Genomic DNA, 20,594 nt, shown 5'->3' on the forward strand with positions numbered 1-20,594 from the left:
TATTCTTGCTTTATAATCTCAGCATCTAAGAGAGCACCTCACTAAAGCTAGCAGGTGATTTGGGTTATTAGTGAATGAATGAAAGAAAGAAGAAGTATATGGATGGATGAATTATTCTAGTTTGTTACTTATATGTCTGAAGAGTATGCTATGGAAAGTTTTTTATAGCTCAGAGAGCTTAATGGAAGCCTGAGAATCAGACATGTGTTGGAACAGTGAAATCATAAATCCCATGAAGCATCCCTACTGGGAAAACCACCATTGAAAAGTCTTTGATCAATGCAATTCCCTATTTTCTGCTGCTGATATATTTGGCACTACAGTGAAAATACAAAAATTAACATATATGATTCCATCTTAATTTACTTTCATATGAGTCCCCTCTTTCTTCATCCTTTTTTAGTGGTAAAATACTAATCACTCCCAACCATGAGAAGATAAGGATTAGAAAATAAAAGAATTAAATTTCTGATGCTTCATTCCAATAATTGGTTCTAATAGAAATTTTGAGAGTGAAATTTAAAGTAAGTTTCTTGTGTACTCACATAATGCAGTAATTTATGCTTTTCTTTTTTATTATCATCATTGAGATTGACTTCAAATAATGCTACAGCTAAAGTGTAGATAGAAAAATAGGGATATGTTTTAATTTTTTCACAATTCAGCCTGTGATGTATGAAAGGGCAGAGACGCAGCAGACTTTTATTTATGTGTGTGTGTGTGTACATGTCCTTAAACAAAACATGGCTCTCTGGATGGGGCACAGTTGAAGTATCACATTTTTTTTTTCTCAATTTCCTTGCATAGTAGAACAAAATGTAAACTCTTTGACTTAACCCATCCAAACAAAATTCCATCATCACCATGAAATTTCTCTTCAAAACCGAGCGACACATGAGATATGAGTGGACCTGGGAAAGTTAACTTCATGTTTCTTTCATGGGTTTTCCTGATAATCATTGCCTGTGTTTTTCCATTTACCCTCAGCTTCGTCGGACACGGTTTACTGCTTCCATAGATCATCCTACCAGAGGTCACAGATCTCACAGAACCTACAGAAACAGGAAATCAAACTTCCTGAGTCCACTACAAAACACAGAAACCTGTTTCCTCTTCACATCTCAAACTGGCAAACCTCTGTCTTAGCAGATTCAGTGTGGAAGCAGCTGTCCGACAGGCTAGAAGGACTTTATCCCCCAATTTTACATGCGCTTTCTAGCTTCAAACTACTGAAATGAAAGGAGCAAGGCTATTTATCCTGCTTTCTAGTTTATGGAGTGGAGGCTTTGGGCTTAATGACCCTATGCACACTTGGACTACACCTGAGGATGAGAACTCCCAGAAGAACGCGACCTCTGCTTCAGTTCCTCCAAACAAAGGACAAAGTCTCCAGGTGCTGCCAACCCCCCAGATAACATCAACTGAGGTGGCCACAGCTCTTGATTCCAGCACTTCCGAAGACAGTCTTCTGAAATCAATACCACTGCCCTCAGAGACAAGTGCATCTCCTGAGGGTTTGAGAAAACAAACTCTCACACCCACAGAGAAGACAGAAGAAGGGATGCTGAAGTTACAAACTCTTGCCCTCCAGACAGAATCTGCCCTCAAGCTCAGTCCTAAGGCAGAGTCATTTATTCTTTCCAACTCCACCCTGAAATTTCTTCAGAGCTTTGCCAGAAAGACGAATGAACGAGACATTTCTCCAAACTCAGTTGGAGGCATGGGAAATCGATCGCCACGGGAAACGTATCTCAGCAGAGGTGACAGCCCTGGCAGCCAAAGAACCAGCAAACAAAAGTCAAGTTTTGAAACAACCAGAGGAAAGTAAGAAAATTCCTTTTTTTCCCCCTTTCTAATGATATGATTTATAAGATTGCAAGCTAACAGTTAAATGGTCTTATTTCCAGAAAGGATTTTATGTTCAAGATGAAACCAGATCATATGTCAGTTAGATGAGGGAATTGAGCATTACCTTATCTTAAAAGGAAAAGCTGAACAAACAAAATGCAGCAATTTGTTTTAATTGAAGTGGTCCAAGTTACTACTAGAGGTACTTTAACTGGAGATGGTCACTAACAGTGTAACCCTACAGTGGCTTGTTAGTTAACTCACATCAAGCATATGTTGTTTGTGCTCAGAATTACATACACAAGGTGAAAGAAAAAAAATGTCAATGTAGTTAAGGTGTGAACAGATTTAAAAGTTGAAACAGCCTGGTGCTTTGGAAACTAAACAGTTATTAAGATCAAACCAAGCAGAGCTGGGTTGGAATTCTGGCTCCCATACTGTCTAGATCCTTGACTTGAGCAAATCAATTGATGTTCCTGAATCTAAGTTTCTTCATTTGTAAAGTACAGATAGGAAGTACAGATAAAAATACCAACTTTGCAGGGTTATCATGCAAGATTCAAATTAATGAAATGTGCTTAGAACATGCTTCTCACAGAATGGGTGCTCAACAAATCATATTTTACTAGTACCGTTATACTGAGTTATGCCATTATCATTAATGTGTTGATTAGAAAGGCCAATTTTTCAAATGGATTTTGATTTAAAATGAGAGAAAATTCAATTTGAATTGTTGAAACAAAATAATAAAGCTTAAAAAAGTATCATTAAAGAAGACTTTTAAAAGGCCCAAAAAATAAGAACAAAACAGAAATGCAAGTCAATGTTCTGTTCATTTAATGTTCAAAATTATTTCTATGTTTGGAATACTAGAAGTTTAGTATTATGAAACTAAACTTTCAAATACCTTTTGCCTATAATAAAAATTTCAAGACACCAAATAATACCTTGGAAGCCTGAGGTAACACCTGACTATATAAACTAATTCAAGTTAATAATAGCAACTTACATCTGCTATATGAAAGGCATTGTGTTAATGATATAAAGGTGTTCTTGATATAAAGATGAGGACACATTGGGAGGCATATAAATCAATAGATTTGTATTTATTTAATTCCATATAGAATTTTTAAAATATGAAAGTAAATGTGATTTTAACTAAAAACATTAACTTGGTGGAATGTGGAACATGCCAATGTACTATAAAATAAATACTACAGATTATAAAATGTTCAACTTGGGATGAATATACTTTGTCTATAAAAGACATTTTAACAGATATAAATTAAACTTTCTCATGTTTATGAACAACAGAATATGGACTATCAAATAACAGTAAAATGTAAACTATTGAGAGTCATAGTCACTTATAAAATCATCTCTATTAATATTTTGTAATATTCTATGATTTAATTTTTTAAACAAGTTGTATAGAAACCTTAGGCACTCATAGAAAATGTCTTGAACTTTTTAGAGATGTGTGTCAAGATTTTTCAGTAGACTAGTAAATACAACCAGAAGACAAAGGCAACAGTTCTAATTAAAATACTGCTTAAGTTTTACATGGCATTTAGAAATGGCATATACTTGTTTCATAATTAGAAGTAGTAATTGATAACTTGATGAATACTAGATAAATGTGCATTGTTTTACCCAGAGACCTCACTGTCAAAGCTTATGAACACCTACTTATTTGATGATTGTTATATATTGCCTATTATGTGCCTAACATTGTACTGGTCTCTGGGGAAATAGAGAATTTTTAAAATAATTCCTGCTTCCAAGGAATATTTTCTATAAAAAGTAAGCACCAACGTGTCTCAGATTTTTAAAAAGTCACTATATGTTAGGAGGAAACAAGACATTAAAGTTGTAACCTGCTGAGCAGAACTCCATCCCTTGGATTTTTCAATGAAAATAATCTTATATCTGGGGCTTCCCACGTGGCTCCAGAGGTAAAGAACCCTCCTGACAATGCAGGAGATGTAAGAGATGCAGGTTTGATCCCTGGGTCGGGAGAATCCCCTGCAGAAGATAAAGGCAACCCACTCCAGTATTCTTGCCTGGAGAAACCCATGGACAGAGGAGCCTGGCAGAGTACAGTCCACAGGGCTGCGCAGAGTCAGACATGATTGAAGTGACTTAGCACACATGTACTGAGAGAGTCTTGAACAAACTCCAGGAGACAGTGGAGGACTGAACAGCAACAACTTGGAGAGTCTACATCCTGAAGTCCTGGAGAGCTGAGGGTCTATTTCATTGTTTTGGCTGAACCATGCATCATGCAGGATCTCAGTTCCCCGACCAGAGGTCACACTCTCTGCATTGGGAGCACCTAGTTATATACCACTGGACCACCAGGGCGGTCCTGAAGTTCTCTTTTGGTAAATTTTTCATTAAGTCCCAGACTTCTTACTCATTAAGCCATGCAATTGATAGTGGTGTTAGAGAAAACTTAGGTCCATCTATTATGGACACAGTGCTGACGAAAAGAAACCTTAACAAGGTCAAGAGAGATCTTTCATATTTTCATTTGATTAACAAACAATAATAGTAGCAAACACTTTATGGTATTTTCCCTAGTACTGTACTATTCTGAGTGTGTATATATATGTGTGTGTGTATGTGTGTATATATATATATATATATGAAAATATATAATTTTCAATCCTTTGAACATTACCATAATTATATGAAGATTCTTTTACTATTTCATTATGGAGAGGTTAAGAAACTTAACTAGGGTCACTTAGCTAGTAAATTGCAGGGCAAAAATGCAAACCCAGGCTGACTGTCTTCAGAGACAAAGCATTCTATCCCTATGTTATACTCCCTCAGCAAACTCTATTATCCCAACTGGAAAAAAACAAGTGGCCAGTATATTTCCCCACTTCTGAAGCTTCAGCGGCTATTCTTTGCTCCATAACAGAGTCCAGATTTGTTACCCAGTCAGTCACACAATGCCATCCTTGATCTGGCTCTCGCCTATCTCCCCAGCCTCATCTTCTGTCACTTTCTGGCCATTAAAATTTGTAGTTTTCTAGTCCACAGTATATTGTTTGTTAAACCCATCTCTGGTCCCTGTTTGTACTTCTGGCTAGCACAGTCTTATTTTCCTATCACCTACTTCTTTTACAACTAATAATAACACCTCCAGGAAGCCTTCTCAGTCTCAGTCAGGGGGGCCCTCTGACTGTACATATACTCTGAATTCTTCTTTCGCTGCACTTGCATTAGTGTGTTATAATTATATATGTGATCTCCCTGCATTTAGGGACATATTTTTTATTGCTAGTAAAGTATTTGGTTTATAATAAGTACATAGTATTTAATGAACTGAATGTAAAGTTTATGGATCTATATGTGAATATATAGACAAATCCTTCCTAAAGAATTATTATTTCTGTATAAGAAAACCTGACTGACTAGGGATAAACTCATCTTTAGGTTTTGGGGCTTTTTCCCTACTGTTCTTGGTATTTTATAGTGATTCTACTTAAAAGGAATACTTACATCAATAGAATTTTTTTTCTGGCATATTTTTGTCTCATCTTGTATTTTGTCTCATCTTAGCACCACAAAACTCCTGGCCACACCAGAGTTGTGTTTTCCTGTCTAGCACAATGGAGGTTGGTCAGTGACCAAGCACTTTGAAACAGGCAGGATAAAAAGGAGAAATTAGAATTAATGTATCTATGAAGTGAGCCAATATTTGCTGAGGACTAACACAGGCTACAGGTCATAGGGTCGCAAAAAGTCAGACATGACTGAGCAACTAACACTTTGAACTTTCAATACGTCCCCAGCATTGTGCTTGTGCTCAGAGTAAAACAGTGAAAACAAACTCCCACCTGTTCTGCCCTCATGGAACCTGCGGTCCAGGAGGACATGGGGAGGAAAAAGAGAGCATCACAATTGCTGGTGTGGAATCAAAACATACTCCTGATTTCAGAGATGTGTGTCTTAAAAATCGGTGAAATTTGGTATTTTGCTCACATGCTCATACTCACTTGGTAGCTTTCCATTACTTATAGAATAAAATTCTAAATCCTCACCATGCACATTGGGTCTTGCTCATGACCCCCTATATTTATGATCTAAATTTCCTCCATGCTCCAAATTCACTCCACTTCAGCTTCTCCAGCCACAATGGGCTTCCTTCTGGTTACTGGCCATGTCAAGTTCATATGCATCTCAAGGAAATTTCCTATTTGCTCTTGATAGAATGCTCTAACTTCAGTATTTTGAATGATGGATTCCTTTTCTTCATGCACCTCTAGCATTGATGTCCCTCTCTCAAGCGACCTTCTCTGACAACCCAATGTCAAATTGCCATCCTTATCACCTTTACTTTTTTCTTTAAAGCTTTTATTTGAAATTATTTGGTTTATTAATATAGACATTCGTGTATTTTATATTTTTTCATGTCAAACATGCACCCTGTGATAATAGGAACCTTGCCCTTCTCAATCATTATTCTATTCAACTGCTAACGTAAGTGCCGTGCACATAGAAAAAGCCAAACAAAATTCTGTGGAATGACTGCTTATTGGATGGATTTGGAGTTTGAAGCAGAGATCAAGGCTAGAGACATAAGTTTGGAAAATATGAGAACTATAAAAATATGGATAATCAATTGAGGAGTTTCTTTTTTAAATGAAAAGGAAAAGGGAGAGAGGGCAGAAGTCAGAGCTGGCCCTGAGAGTTTCCCACTTTCTTGTTGCCATTGTATTTTATTTTGCATATAGAATAGCCAGAAACATTGTAAAATGTTAATGAAAAGGCCAGAAGGGAAAAGTTGAATATGGAACAAGATGAATACTTTATTTGCTGAGTTTACTGGAAACTTTATTTATTTTAGAATTTCATTTGTTTATTCTTTCTATAAACTATATAACTTGCTTTAGTACAAATAGGTGGCTCAAGTTAAATAAATTATGATTTCTAGTATGTCTAAGGGTTTTCCTGGTGGCTCAGTCAGTAAAGAATCTGCCTGCAATGCGGGAGACCTGGGTCCGATCCCTGGGTTGGGAAGATCCCGTGGAGGAGGGCATGGTAACCCACTCCAGTATTCTTGCCTGGAGGATCCCCATGGACTGGGCAGACTAACAGGCTGCCAGCAGGGTCGCAAAGAGTCAGACACAACTGAGCGACTAAGCATAGCACAGTGTGTCTAAAATAATAAATACTACAAGTCTTTTATTAATTAGACCTCTTGTAAATAGAAATTTTAAAAACAATTTTAAAATTTAATGGTTTAAAATCACAAAAACTAATCATCTAATTAATTATATTGCCTATTATAATAAGCATTTTTCTGCTTATTCTGTAAATTATGACATTTTAGATGTGAAAAATTTGGTCAATTGAATTCAGATAACATCTTAGTCCATCCAGGCTGTTATAACAAAATGAAAGACTGGGTGGCTTATAAACAACAGAAATTTATTTCTCAGTTCTGGAAGCTGGAAGCCCAGGAACAGGTTGCTAGCGTGGTCAGTGAGGGCTTTTTTTCAGGTTCCTGAGTTCTCATTTTATCTCCACATGGTGGAAGGGATGAGGGATCTCTCTCAGGCCTCTTTAATAAGGGCACTAATATTTTATACCTAATAACTCCCAAAGCCCCCATCTCTCAATACTATCATAATGGGCATTTGTATGTCAACAAATGGAGTTTGAGGGGGACACAAACATTCAGTCTATAACACATGTAGTTTGCAAAGTTAAAGGCCTAGTAGCATCCAAGGGGATTATTCTCACATGCTGTAAATATCTAAGAGGAAACACACCATTTGTGTCCTTGAGAAATAAATGTATCTAGTACATTATTGCCAGTGAAAATACTAAAGTATATTCAGCATCTCGTTTTTTTCTTGTTAATCATTTCCTTTTACTTCTTTGATATTTTTACTCACTGAATTGCTGCTGAATATATAAATACACATTGCATGATACCTGCCAGATTTTAAGGGGTGGCTATATAACCTAGGTGGTGCGATGAGAAGTGTTGTATACTTTGTTTACCTAAATATGAAATTAATTTAAAAAAGTGTTACTTGGAGGGGGGGATGCTAAAAGATTCAGTTTGCAGGAGCAACTGATTTAAGTATAGCATGAAGCATCACAGCGTCTACTAGCCTGCCCTTCCTGAGGCTCTGCAGTTTGCACAGTGGGAAAGTCTGACACCTACTGGAGCAGAGTTACAACGTCCCTGAAAACACTCAAATCACAGGATGGGGAAAAGAAACAAAAAATAAGATAAAATTAGGTAAAATAAAACATGTATGAAAAAAAGTTTAAGTAAGTTTAGGGATTGCTATTTATAAAAATGCATATGTTATGCATATCTAATTCAATGTACCTCTTAAAAATGGTCTATCATTCGCTTTAAAACTTGAAAAATAGGTTCGGTCCGAAAGGCAAACTCCATGCACATCCTGGGTAGGGGGGAACCCTCAGCTCAGTCTCCTAAAATTTTACACTGAAAATTACTACTATTACTATTATGATTGTATATACGCAGTAATTTGTGACTCTGAGCATATGTCATTAAAAACTCAATTATATCCACTACATTGTGCCCACCATGGGAGGCAAATCAGTGGTGCCTGACAAAAGACTTTCATTGCAAAGGATGGTATATAAAAGGTTTTTTTCCTTAAAACTTAAGTTAACCAGAAATTTTAAGTATCAGAAATTTCCCATCATCTGAGATTTTCATGATTGCCTCTCAAGATCTGTTTCAAACATTTCTATGACTCTTTTATAAAACTAATACTTCTATCCCAGTTTAAATATTATATAGACTTTAGAAAACGGATGGGCTATATAAAGGTGTTACACTAAAATAAAATGAACCACAATTTTTAAAATTTGAAAACAGTCATTTTCTTAAGGAGATTATTATCAAGATGGACTTATCTTTTGGACTAACTGCCAAAACTAAATATAAAATGTCTAATGCTTTATTTGTGTGTGATTTACATTATAAGAATCTTTTCACTAAATATAAATGCTTACTTCCAAGTCCTGTTACTGTTTCTTTCACATTGTTTATTTTCTTTGGACTACTTTCTCCTTTGTAACTGGTGCACTACCTATAAATACTAATCTATACAGTCTATGAAATTCTCTAGGTGAGAACACTGGAGTGGGTAGTCTTTCCCTTCTCCAGGGGGTCTTCCCAACATAGGAATGGAACCCAGGTCTCCTGCATTGCAGGCAGATTCTTTACCAGCTGAGCCACAAGGGAAGCCCAATGAAAATAAAGATTCCTATAAAGATTACATAACATTTGGGAAGTATTTAGGTTCATGTCTTCTTGGGACTATAGAGACATCTGGAATATATTTCTTCTGAGAGCTAAGCTTCATCATATGCATTGAACAGCAACAATTATAGTCTTCTGTATTGACCTGACATACATAAACATTTATGGTTAAGATGAATTTATCAGGTCATTAGGGAAGAAAAGGGAGCAATCTCTACTAGTGTATGAGGCAAAAAACAAAGTGGGCGATTTATACATACATATATACAGCTATATAGGTATCTATTCCCTTCATAAAAATATCCTATTGAACTCTCTGAATCATGTAGTCATTATCAGCAGCAGCAACTGCTGTTTTAAATATATTAAGTCATTTAATCTCACAACAATTTGTGAGGTAGGTAACATTATTAAACTTATTGTATAGATGAGGAAGCCACATTTAATGAATAAGCTTATGGCTAAGTTGTTTAATTTCCTCTTGTCCCTCATTGAATCCCTGTTCATCTCAATAAGGGGATGACAGGAAATGAAGTTAAAAGGTCTTTAAATACATAGTCTCCCCAAGTACAAAACCTTATCCAACTTTCAAGAGAAAGTTACCTACCATTGGCTAGTTTATGGTGGGAATTTTGCTGATTGACTTTTATTTCTAGTGTATAGTCTCAGAAATTGGTATTTTCACGGTATTGTGTCAATTCAAATCACAGGGTGTGAATATAAACATTTAAACATTTTCTTCTATGAACAGGATGACAAGCAATTTATTAATCTGAGTTTTAAGGACTAGTATAAATATATAACATTAATTTTTTTAGATTGGTGCTTTCTCTTTCTTAAGAAAAATACTTGTCATGGTCATTATTTAAATGCATCCTTTGTTGCTTCAGCCCACCCTCAACTCAGGATAAGAATGGATATGTGTGGGCCATAGTTTGGTCAGTGTGCACAGCAAATGGCAAATGACCAACTCATGGAATTTTTGTTTCTAATTTAGTGTTTTCACTGTCTCCTTGGAAGACTGGATTTCTAAAATGTTTCAAAGTAAAATGATTGTTTATTTACAGTGCTTTTCTTAGTTCGTTAACCATAAGACTTCAACTTGTCTGAATCAAAATAGAATCTTCTTCAATCATTACTTTTTTAAGTTCTGCAAGTGCATCTCATGTTCATAAATAGCCAAAGATGTCTGCTCTTCCCTCAAACAAATCTTTTACCTATTAACTTGGAAAATCCAAAGGATCAATACAAGCCTTTTTCAGTACATGTTGCTGCACAAAAGCAAGTGTTATTACCCTTAAAGAGAATCCCAAATGCAGTCTGCTGTTTGGAGGGTTAGGACCCCACGGAAAGCTCAACACTTCAAAGAAACTGCTCTCTGTTTGCCATAATCAGTCTGGAAAGGTACAAAGGATTTCTAGATTTAAGCAAAATGCTTGTCTGGGATCATTACATTGCTTTTAAACTTGCCTGTCACCATTTCACCATGCTGAATTTTCTATTTTTAAACTTATATTTTCAAATTATTTGGTTTTAAAATTATATTTACATATTTAATATCCCTTAATGAGCTTATTTCGTTGGTAGCATAAACCTAATTACGAGTCACACCAGGGACTCTTTGGCTGTGGATAGTTCTCCCAATTTACACTGGATCAAAGATTGCTGGGCCATGAGCAACTTACTGATCTGCTTTTTTGCTTTCTATACTACTTTAGTAATGAAATGGTTTTACTATTTAGACTTTTAAACAATCACTGCAGGTGATGCTGATTTACTCTCACAAACAATATCTAGCTATCTTTCTATCATCTTTTTTTCCCCCAAAATCCAGGTTATGTAGTCACAGTGGTACTTTTTTCCTGCCTCATACTGTCCCCTCCATAATCATTCAGCCAATGCTTACATGACAGACAATTTAACTGGGCTTCAGCTGAAGTTAATCATTCCCTGTAATTAGGATAATCAATGGATTTGCATGAAAAATCTATTTTTAAAATATCCCTTTATTGTAGTCTTTAATTTTAAAATTTTTGTTACCTGTTTCTTCCAGTTCTTTGTTTCACATTATTTTTCCAAATATCACCACACTTGAACAAAATTTGCTAACGTGTCTTTTTATGTCTTTATAGAACTGAATTGTCCAACTTCTCATTCAAAAGAACCTTGCACAATAAGCTGTATAATGCTCAATTTATCTGCCTTAGACAGATGAATGACTGAGTCAGCTTTATTTGTAGAAGACCTAAATATTTCAAAGCAGATATTTAGTGACTCTAGGGGAAAATGTGTTCCTTCTTTGGTTTTTAACATTTAGGTTGATTGTTGTATTATTTTAATAATAATTATTATTTTAAGCAGCATAGATTTCTTATATTCTAGTGATTTGGTGACATACATCTCATACTGATTTGAACTCATTTGTTGCTGTTCAGTTGCTCAGTTGTGTCCAACTCTTTGCAACCCCATGGAATGCAGCATGCCAGGCTTCCCAGTCCTTTACTATCTCCTGGAGTTTGCTCAAACTCATGTCTGTTGAATCAGTGATGCTATCCAACCGTCTCATCTTCTGTCGCCTCCTTCTCCTCCTGCTCTCAATCTTTCCCAGCACCAGGGTCTTTTCCAATGAGTTGGCTCTTTGCATCAGGTGGCCAAAGTATTGGAGCTTCAGCATCATTCCTTCCAATGAATATTCAGGGTTGATTTCCTTTGGGATTGACCAGTTGGATCTCCTTGCAATCCGAAGAACTCTCAAGCATCTTGGAAGCATCAATTCTTCAGCACTCAGCCTTCTTTATGGTCCAAATCTCATATCTGTACATGACTACTGGAAAAACCATACTTTTGACTCTACAGACTTTTTTCGGCACAGTGATGTCTCTACTTTTTAATATGCTGTCTAGGTTTGTCATAGCTTTCCTTCCAAGGAGCGAGCATCTCCTAATTTCATGGCTGCTGTCACCGTTCAAAATCATGGTGATTTTGAAGCCCAAGAAAATAGAGTCTGTCACTCTTTCCATTTTTTCACCATCTACTCGCCATGAAGTGATGAGAGCAGATGCCATGATCTTAGTTTTTTGAATGTTGTTTTTAAGCCAGATTTTTCACTCTCCTTTTTCACCCTCGTCAAGAGGCTCTTTTGTTCATTTGATGCTATAGTCATGAGCTTTGCTACTATACTTTGTAAATCATTTCTGCCTTTACCCTCAATAAAAACAGTCTCAGTTACAAATGAGAGGGAATATGTATCTTGTTATATTTATATATAGGGAAAAATGATAGAAACAGAAACCTAAGAATGAAAAAATCATATAATCCAATCATTCAATTAATCTATAGTTATTAAGAACTTTCTTACAGTTTAGTATAGGATCTCTCTTATAATAAAACAACTGGTATTACACCCAGAAATAAGGCTGATTTTTGTTTTCCCAAATAGCATCTATATATTCCAGTCTCATTCCCTTAAGAATTAGAAAAATAATTTTTCAGATATTACAGGCACAGTAAAAACATTTTTCAGAATTCTGCCTACAGTAACTAAGTTTCATCCATTTATGTTAGATAATTTTCTTTCTCACATGATTTAATCAATTATTTTTATAAAATAATTTTTTTGTGTCTATACTCATTTAACTGTTAACATTTAACTCTCTCTCCATTCCCCTACAACTTCATTTGTAACATTAATATGTATTTTCAATTTAAGATTCCTTGAGGTGTGAAATATCTTTAAATATCATTTTGGATGGCTTCTGCCAGAATGTCAATTAAAAATAGGTACTTTAATAAAGGCTATTTTGTCTGATCATGGCGATTTTGACAAATGACCTACTTTAATGTTGTTATAGTTTCTCAGCCTCCTTGGGGAATGGTCAATTCATATTCCTCTATTATCTTATATGTTGGAGAGAATAAGCATACATGCATGGATATAAAAAAAGTTTTTTAGAAATGGGCTTGAGAAAAGTTATAGGTACAATATGGTCTAATTGATGACATAGATCAGCACAGCAATTCAACTGAATCTTTCTGTAAGGCAGGATTTATTTTTATGTTATTCTTAAAGCATACTTAAAATTGTGTGATATTTGATAAAAAATCTATTTATTTTTTAGCTTTATGTAAGAAAAGGGCATCACATGGTATTATTTCTGTAACTTGCTTGCATCACACAAGTTTAAGTATTGATGAATAAATCTATGTGTAAATATTTCAGAATTTATTTCACCATTCTGTGGTAAATGGACATTGAAATTACTCTTAAGCTTTGATAATTATGAATATTACTGCTATAAATACTCAGATACATGATTCCTGGTACATATGTGCCGTGGTTTCTCTAAAGTGTATATCTAACCACTGGATCAGAGGATTCAATATTCATTTTTACATGATATTAACACATTGGTTTTCAAAGTGGTTGTGCCACTTTATAATTCCACCAATAGTATGTATGAGATTCCAATTCTCTATCTCCTCTGAACACATGAGACTGTCAAATCCTCAATGTTTGCTTTTTGGAGGTATAAAGCATTATTCCATTATGATCTTAATTTGCATTTTCTTGATGTTGACAAGACTGACCTTTTTACACATATAATAGACATTAGTATTTCTTTGTATAAAATGTTTGTTCAAGTAGATTATCCATTTTTCAGTGTTCTATTTTTTGTCTTTATATTATTTATTGGTAGGAATTTGTTATATTTTTTGGATGCTATTTTGTCTTTGCCAAATATCTTCTCCTGATCCACAGTCTCTCTTTTTAGATTACTTCTGGTGCTTTCACATGAATAGAATTTTTTAAATTTTATATATTTTAAGTATTTTAGTTAGTACAAAGAAAAGCAAGAGGGTTGTTTTTGTACTTTAACCTTATATGTTACAAGATAGCTAAATTCACTCATTACATCCAAAATTTTTTTGTAAATACATCACAATCTTCCACATAAAACATGTTTTCTGCAGGTAAACATAATTTACTTATTTTCAGTCTATGTGCCTTTCTCTTATTTCTTATTATACTAGAAAAGTTTCCCAAGTAGTGAAGATATTTGTCTATGCTTTCAAGAGGTTTAGAGTTTTAGCTCTTCCTTTGAGACCTTTGACCTGTTACTTGGTTAATTTTCATAACTGGTTTAAGATAGCAGTTCAACTTCATTTGTTGGCATATGGCTATCCATTTGTCTGGTCTTGAAAAGAGTACTCTTTCCTCCGTTAAAGTGCTAGGCACTCTTGACAAAAATCAACAGAATATAAATGTAAAGGTTTATTTCTGGACTCTAACTTTGACCCATTGATCTCTTATCCTATTAATTAAGCCAAATGCAAGTCTTAATTAACGTAGTTTTGTAATAAGATTTGAAATTGGATAGGGTAAGTACAGAGTGCTCTATTTTTCTTTTCCCCAGTATGCTTTGGCTTTTCTGAGCTACTTGCATTTCCCATATGAATTTTAAGCTTTAAATTTCTGCAAAAAAGGCAGCTGGGATTTTGACCAGGATTGTGTTTAAGAGATCGGATGGCAATATTCACCAAATTGACCTAACAATGTTAAGTTTTCTAATTGGTAAACACTTTTTATTTATTTACGTCACCTTTAAGTTCTTTCCACGCTATTTTGTAATTTTTGTAATTCCTTTGTTAAATGTTTCATGAGGACATGATTACTTTGATACTAATGTGAATGGAATTGTTCTTAGTTTCATTTTTTGAATAGTTTCTAATGTGTAGAAACACAACTATTTCTCATATATTACAACCTTGCTGTATTTGCGTATTAGCTCTAGTAGTGTTTTAGTGGACTCAGAATTTTCTACATGCAAGAAATATGCAAATATAAGTTTTACTTCTTCCTTTTTAGTATGGATCCATTTTTTTTTTACTCTTCCCCAATTACCCTGAATAAAACCTCCAGTAAAATGTTAAAAGTTCCATCTTAATGGCTCACTTTTCTTTAAGAGCCTCATATAAGTGCTTAGCTGTAAGTCCAAACTTGGGAATCCCAATATGACAAAACTCAGCCCTTCCCCAGAATCCACACAATTGCCATCTAATAGTGAGTACAGCTACTCTAGACAATACTTTCCTCCTATTTGCAGTAAATCTGTTTGCCCTTTTGATAATTCAAATTGTATATATCTTAAAATTGGTTGAAAATTTATGCTTTTATATCCCTGGTCTACCAAAAAGTTTAAAGTGAGGATTATATTTTGGTCTGAAGCTTCCTTAACTTTACTAGCAATTAGTATATCATCCACATATTAGATTAAAACTCCATCAATTAGAGATCCCTAAATTCCTTGGCTAAGGCTTCCCGCAAAATAGGCAGCAGCAGGGAGGGGCATGCTAAAATCCTTGTGGCAATACCATCCAAAAAATATGTCTTTATATTAGTCTCTGGCTCATCCCGTTCACAGGCAAACAATTCTTGGGACTCAGGGCTATGTAGCAAAAAGCATCTTGTAAATCCAGAACTATAAACCAGCAGTAGGCTCTAGATAAAGCTGTTCACAAAGTATATGTGTTTGGCACCACAGGATATATATCCTCTACAGTTTGGTTAGTGGCTTTCAAATGTACAAAAATGATAATCTCTGGTCCTGAGTTTTTGTTATTTATTTATTGGCCATGTCACATGGCTTGTAGGAACTTAGTTCCTGACTAGGTATTGAACCTAGATCACAGGGCTTCCCCTGTGGCTCAGCTGGTAAAGAATCCATTTGCAATGCAGGAGACCTGGTTCTATCCCTGGGTTGGGAAGATCCCCTGGAGAAGGGAAAGGCTATCCACTCCAGTATTCTGGCCTGGAGAATTCCATGGACTATACAGTCCATGGGATCACAAAGAGTCGGACAGGACTCTGCAACTTTCACTTTCACTTTCTTTCACAGATCACAGCAGTGAAAGACTGGAATCCTAACCAGAAGCTCGCTAGGGATCCCTCTCTGAATTTTTGTACAAGCAGCATTGGAGGGTTATATGGGGGTTAAGAAAGTCAGATTAATTGGCATATAAGAAATGTGGCTATCAGAGGCTTTATACTTTCCTCCACATGCTTCTTTTGAAGGCTATTGCTTTGAATTTGGAGTCCTGGCACCTGGACGAATTTTTACTACTATTGGGTCAGCCATCTTAGTTCTTACTGTCCTCCTGTCATCCCAAACACCTAGACTTACCTTCCTGAAATTTTTCAGGAATTTCAGGTTGATGTTTTTCTCCCAACTATAACAGAACAGCTTGGAGAGTTTCCATAGTAGTGCTCAAAATAGTTTACTAGTTGGCTAGCAAAAATACCAAGAGCCTAGAAAGGCCTTTTCTCACATACATAGGGTGGGTCTGGTGTCTACCAGCAGAAACTCAAGATCTGGGTGATGCAATGTTGTCTGCACCCTTGAGTTCACCGGAGATGAAGGCACCAATCTGGGGTTCAAAGCATACTTTTTCCTTTATAGAGTAGAGTCTTGCCCTCCTCACCAACTTTTCACCTTAATGCTGGTTCTGAGGGGTTAGCCCACCCCTCCAAGAATGAAGGTTTAGAAAGAGAGAGAGAGCACCTGGGTGGGCATGCAACCCCTACATCAAAGCTTGGTCAATATCCTAAGTTTTAAACCCAAGAGCTGAGAATGGATTGCAAATGGATTGTCTATGGTTTGCAAGTCTCGAGAAAATGGCCTTCCCTTACTCCCCTCAAAAAGAAGGAAACGAAACAGCCTCAATAGGCATGAAAGAGAAAGCAAGAACCTTAGGATTTATTTGTTTATTTGAACCTTAGGATTTAGAAGCCAGTTCCTAGTTTTGTTTGGTTTCTGGAAAGAAACAAGCCAACGTAGCAGTGACTTGGCTGTAAGAATTCCCCAAGACACCACTGAAGAGACCGACAGTCTCAAAGATGAACCGCGTGGATGTGAGGACTCATTCAGGGGTCACTGGAAACCTTTCCATTAGAGATGGTTGTCGGAAGTATAGTGTACACACGTGTTAGCCAGTTGCCAAGGAACTCCATCCACGCATTCCCATGACTGCCGCCAGCTTGGTCAGAGGACCGTCAGTAGTTTTCTCCCACGTGCTGGATGTGGGCTTGCCTATTGCAGAGGATCTGTCTCAATCACCACCTTGAAAGCTTACCTGATGAGGAGGGTGGAAGAGGTGACCATATCACCTTGAAGAAAGTGAAGTGAGGAGGCTACCTGAGATTCAAAGCTGAATTTGACAGAGGACACAGGTTGCGACAGTGAAGGCCAGGGAAGCCTGGGATGCTGCAGTGCATGGGGTTGCAAAGAGTTGGACACAACTGAACAACTAAACAGGTTGAAATAATCAAGCACTCACTTCTTTCAGAGCATGTTGGGGTTTAATCTTCCTAGTAGAAAATCAAAGCATTTTACCTCCCCAGTAAAGACCACAGACAAGTGAATCAAGACATCTGGGCAATTTCCAGGTAGAAAGCATTCACTTCAAAGCCTCCTCCACATTATAGCCTGTGGCATTGAGCACCACCACCAATGTTTGTTCCTACTGGCAGAGTTTCCTCTCTGCCATATATTGACAAACAAACATATGTTGTTGTCACTAAAGTATGTCTGAAGTTTTACAACCCCCGAGACCATAGCCCTCCAGACTCCTCTGTCCATGGGATTTTTCAGGCAAGAATACTGTAGTGCGTAGCCATTTCCTTCTCCAGGGGATCCTCCTGACCCAGGGATGGAATCTGTGTCTACTGCATTGGCAGGCCAATTTACTGCTCAGCCACCAGGGAAGCCCTGCATACATGTACACACACACACTTAATAGCTGTTTAATGCCTGCTAGCTTGGCTGATACAAAAGAAGGTTAAAATTATCAGTGAGGAAAAACCAAAATGTATTCAATTGTATAAAGGCTTCTTCCCTTTCAACAAACAGGGATAAAGCAAATTTCCTCCCATTTTTCCTCTTTTACAAAAGAAGTCTAATTGTAAGAGAGTGTTATAATTCAAAGGCCATTCTGTGGCATTTGCCTCAGACTCCAGCTGATGTTAGAGCTATGCTGTGTAACAAAAGAAAGCCATTTTCTTTTTGTTGTTGTTTTTCATAACTTTAATATACCATATATACAGTAGGAAGTTTTATATAGAATTGCAAGAACATGTTACCTTTTAAAGAATAAAAGCACATAATTGAAAGAGCCATGTTATAAGCAAGGACAGGTACAAACTTACTGATAGAGTTCTGTAACCAAATGATTCTTAGATATCTCCATTAGAAAGTGTCTCCATCTTGGAGATAGTTCAACTTTCTCCAGCCACTCTTAGATGTATTTAATACTACTTAACTGCTATTTTCAATGAGCTTACTAAGCATTCTCTTAAAGTTTTATTTGTGTTTTGGAAGGTGTTTTTTTGCTTTTATAGCTGGCTAAATGCAGGCCAAGTTGACTACCATATTATTTAAACTGCAAGTAATTACATAAAATTCTTTTTTCCTGTTACTTCTTTAACTATCTCAACCTTCCTTAAATTCCTATTTGTTTAATAACATTGCCCCACCTGTTTTCTCTCTTTAATCTCTTTCATTAACTCACTCTAAAGGCTCATGGCTGTCTCATATCATGCTGACCAAGTTGGAAATCGATGATTTTTCTTCTAGTTCCCATTTTACTAATTTTATTTCATGTATTTCCCATTTATTTTTCCTATGCTTACTCCTTAGGCCGATTGGCATGGTCACATACTTCTTTTCTTTTCCCATTAAATTTGCAAGTAAATGGTTGAGGTACCCCATTTTGGAAGTTTCCCCCCTACACCTCAGGAAGACCAGAGGAAAATGATACCAAGGAGGTGTCTTAGGTGGAAAATTCCCCTAACCCAGGCACAGAATTTGTTCTGGAGTGGGCAGTTTTCCTGATTTACACTCCCTCATCTCTCCTTGACTGTCTCACACAGCAGAGTAATCAGGGCTGGTTCCATTAAGAACATACATCTATACCTCCAGGCAATCATATAGGCATGAGTGAAAAGCCAACCCCTGCAGAAAGCAAAATTTCTAGTCAGAGAGCAATGTCTTCTCCTGAATCAGAGGGCCCTCATTAATATCAGGTTTAGGGACTTCTTTGGGGGTCCAGTGAGTAAGAAACTACCTTCCAATGCAGAGGATGCAGGTTTGATCCCTGGTCAGGGAAGATTATGCATGCCTTCTGGCAACTAAGGCCGTTTGCTGGAATTACTGAGCCTGCACTCTAGAACCTGTGAGCCGCAAGGGAAACAGGACACAGCCAAAATTAAAATAAATAAATAAAAGTTGTTTTTTTTAAATGTATCAAGTTTATCACTTGGTAGCAGTCATTCCAAGAGCCAATGGCTATTAACCAAGCCTAACAAAATAGATACAGACAAGCATGGACAAAGAAATTCAAAAGCCTGGGACTCAATCCTTTGAGTACCTCAGCAGCCTTTAATTCCCACCCTACCTTGTGGAAGTGTTTGACCCTCAGTCCTGTCCGACTCTGTGGGCTATAACTCACTAGGCTCCTCTGTCCATGGGATTCTCCAGGCCAGAATACTGGAGTGGGTTGCCATTCTCTTCTCCAGGGAATCTTCCTGACCCAGGGATTGAACCCGGGTCTCCCGAGTGGCAGACAGAGTCTTTACCGTCTGAGCCACCCGGGAAGCCACACCACCCACCCTTACGGTGGGACTCTAACAATCCTGAGAAGGTTTCAGCACAATTTCAGCACAGGCACCTTTTAACAAGGTTACTCACCCTAAAGTTGTCTTATCCTGAAGCAGTTTCTCCTCTCAGAAGTGAAAACAGCACGGAGGAGCCTGGAGAGCAGCAGCAGGGATACAGGAACCTGACTGCTGACCCCTAGACAAGTTTGGTCTGGGCGGCCACTTAGGGTCGGGCCAGGGTTCACATGCTGCCAGGGGCCATAGTGCCCCGGTGCCTTTGGCAGACAGTCATAAGATTTCTCTCCCTTGGCATCACCAAAATCTCTACCTAGCAAGGGCTCCCTCTCCACCGTGCACAGAAGCCAAGGTACCAGCTTTTGAGAAGATAAAAGTGTATTGCAAGGTTGACTGGCTGTCTCCTGCATCCAGGGCTCAGGGTGAAATTTGGGGGAATTAGGGAAATTTTAAACTTGGAACCTGATTGACTAGTCTTGAACCTGATTGACTTAGTCCATATAAGCTCCCTCTGTTGCTGGAAGCCAGATTTTCCTGATTGAAGAACTTCTCATTTCATGAAAGCCTCAAGTAGCAACATTTCTGTCCTACTGAGCTCCACAAACCAAAGATTCTTGATCCTGCAGTTATTCTGGAGATAAGGGTTCCTGTCTTACATGTGCCCAGTGCTGTCTCTGTGAAATAACTCAAGGTTTCATTAACCAACAGTCTGCTCAAGGAAGCAAGACCCCTTTAGGCTGGTGCTATTTCCATTTGATTAATCAATGATGTATTTAAGAATACGAAACTGGTTTAAGCTGGTCAATATTT

General features: G+C 37.0%; 1 protein-coding gene across 2 annotated transcripts in view; it reads left to right on the forward strand.

Moving 5' to 3' along the window:
* The first annotated feature begins 1,134 nt into the window (after positions 1-1,134).
* Positions 1,135-20,594, forward strand: part of MMRN1 (multimerin 1) — an 81,604-nt gene continuing 62,144 nt past the window's right edge. For both annotated transcript variants that reach the window (XM_043438659.1, XM_043438660.1), the window contains exon 1: positions 1,135-1,824. In XM_043438659.1, coding sequence (XP_043294594.1) covers positions 1,235-1,824 — 590 coding nt within the window. In that variant the 5' untranslated portion in view covers positions 1,135-1,234. The remainder of the gene's footprint in view (positions 1,825-20,594) is intronic.

The sequence above is a fragment of the Cervus canadensis genome, chromosome 19 (genome assembly GCF_019320065.1).
Source record: "Cervus canadensis isolate Bull #8, Minnesota chromosome 19, ASM1932006v1, whole genome shotgun sequence".
Classification (NCBI taxonomy): domain Eukaryota; kingdom Metazoa; phylum Chordata; class Mammalia; order Artiodactyla; family Cervidae; genus Cervus; species Cervus canadensis.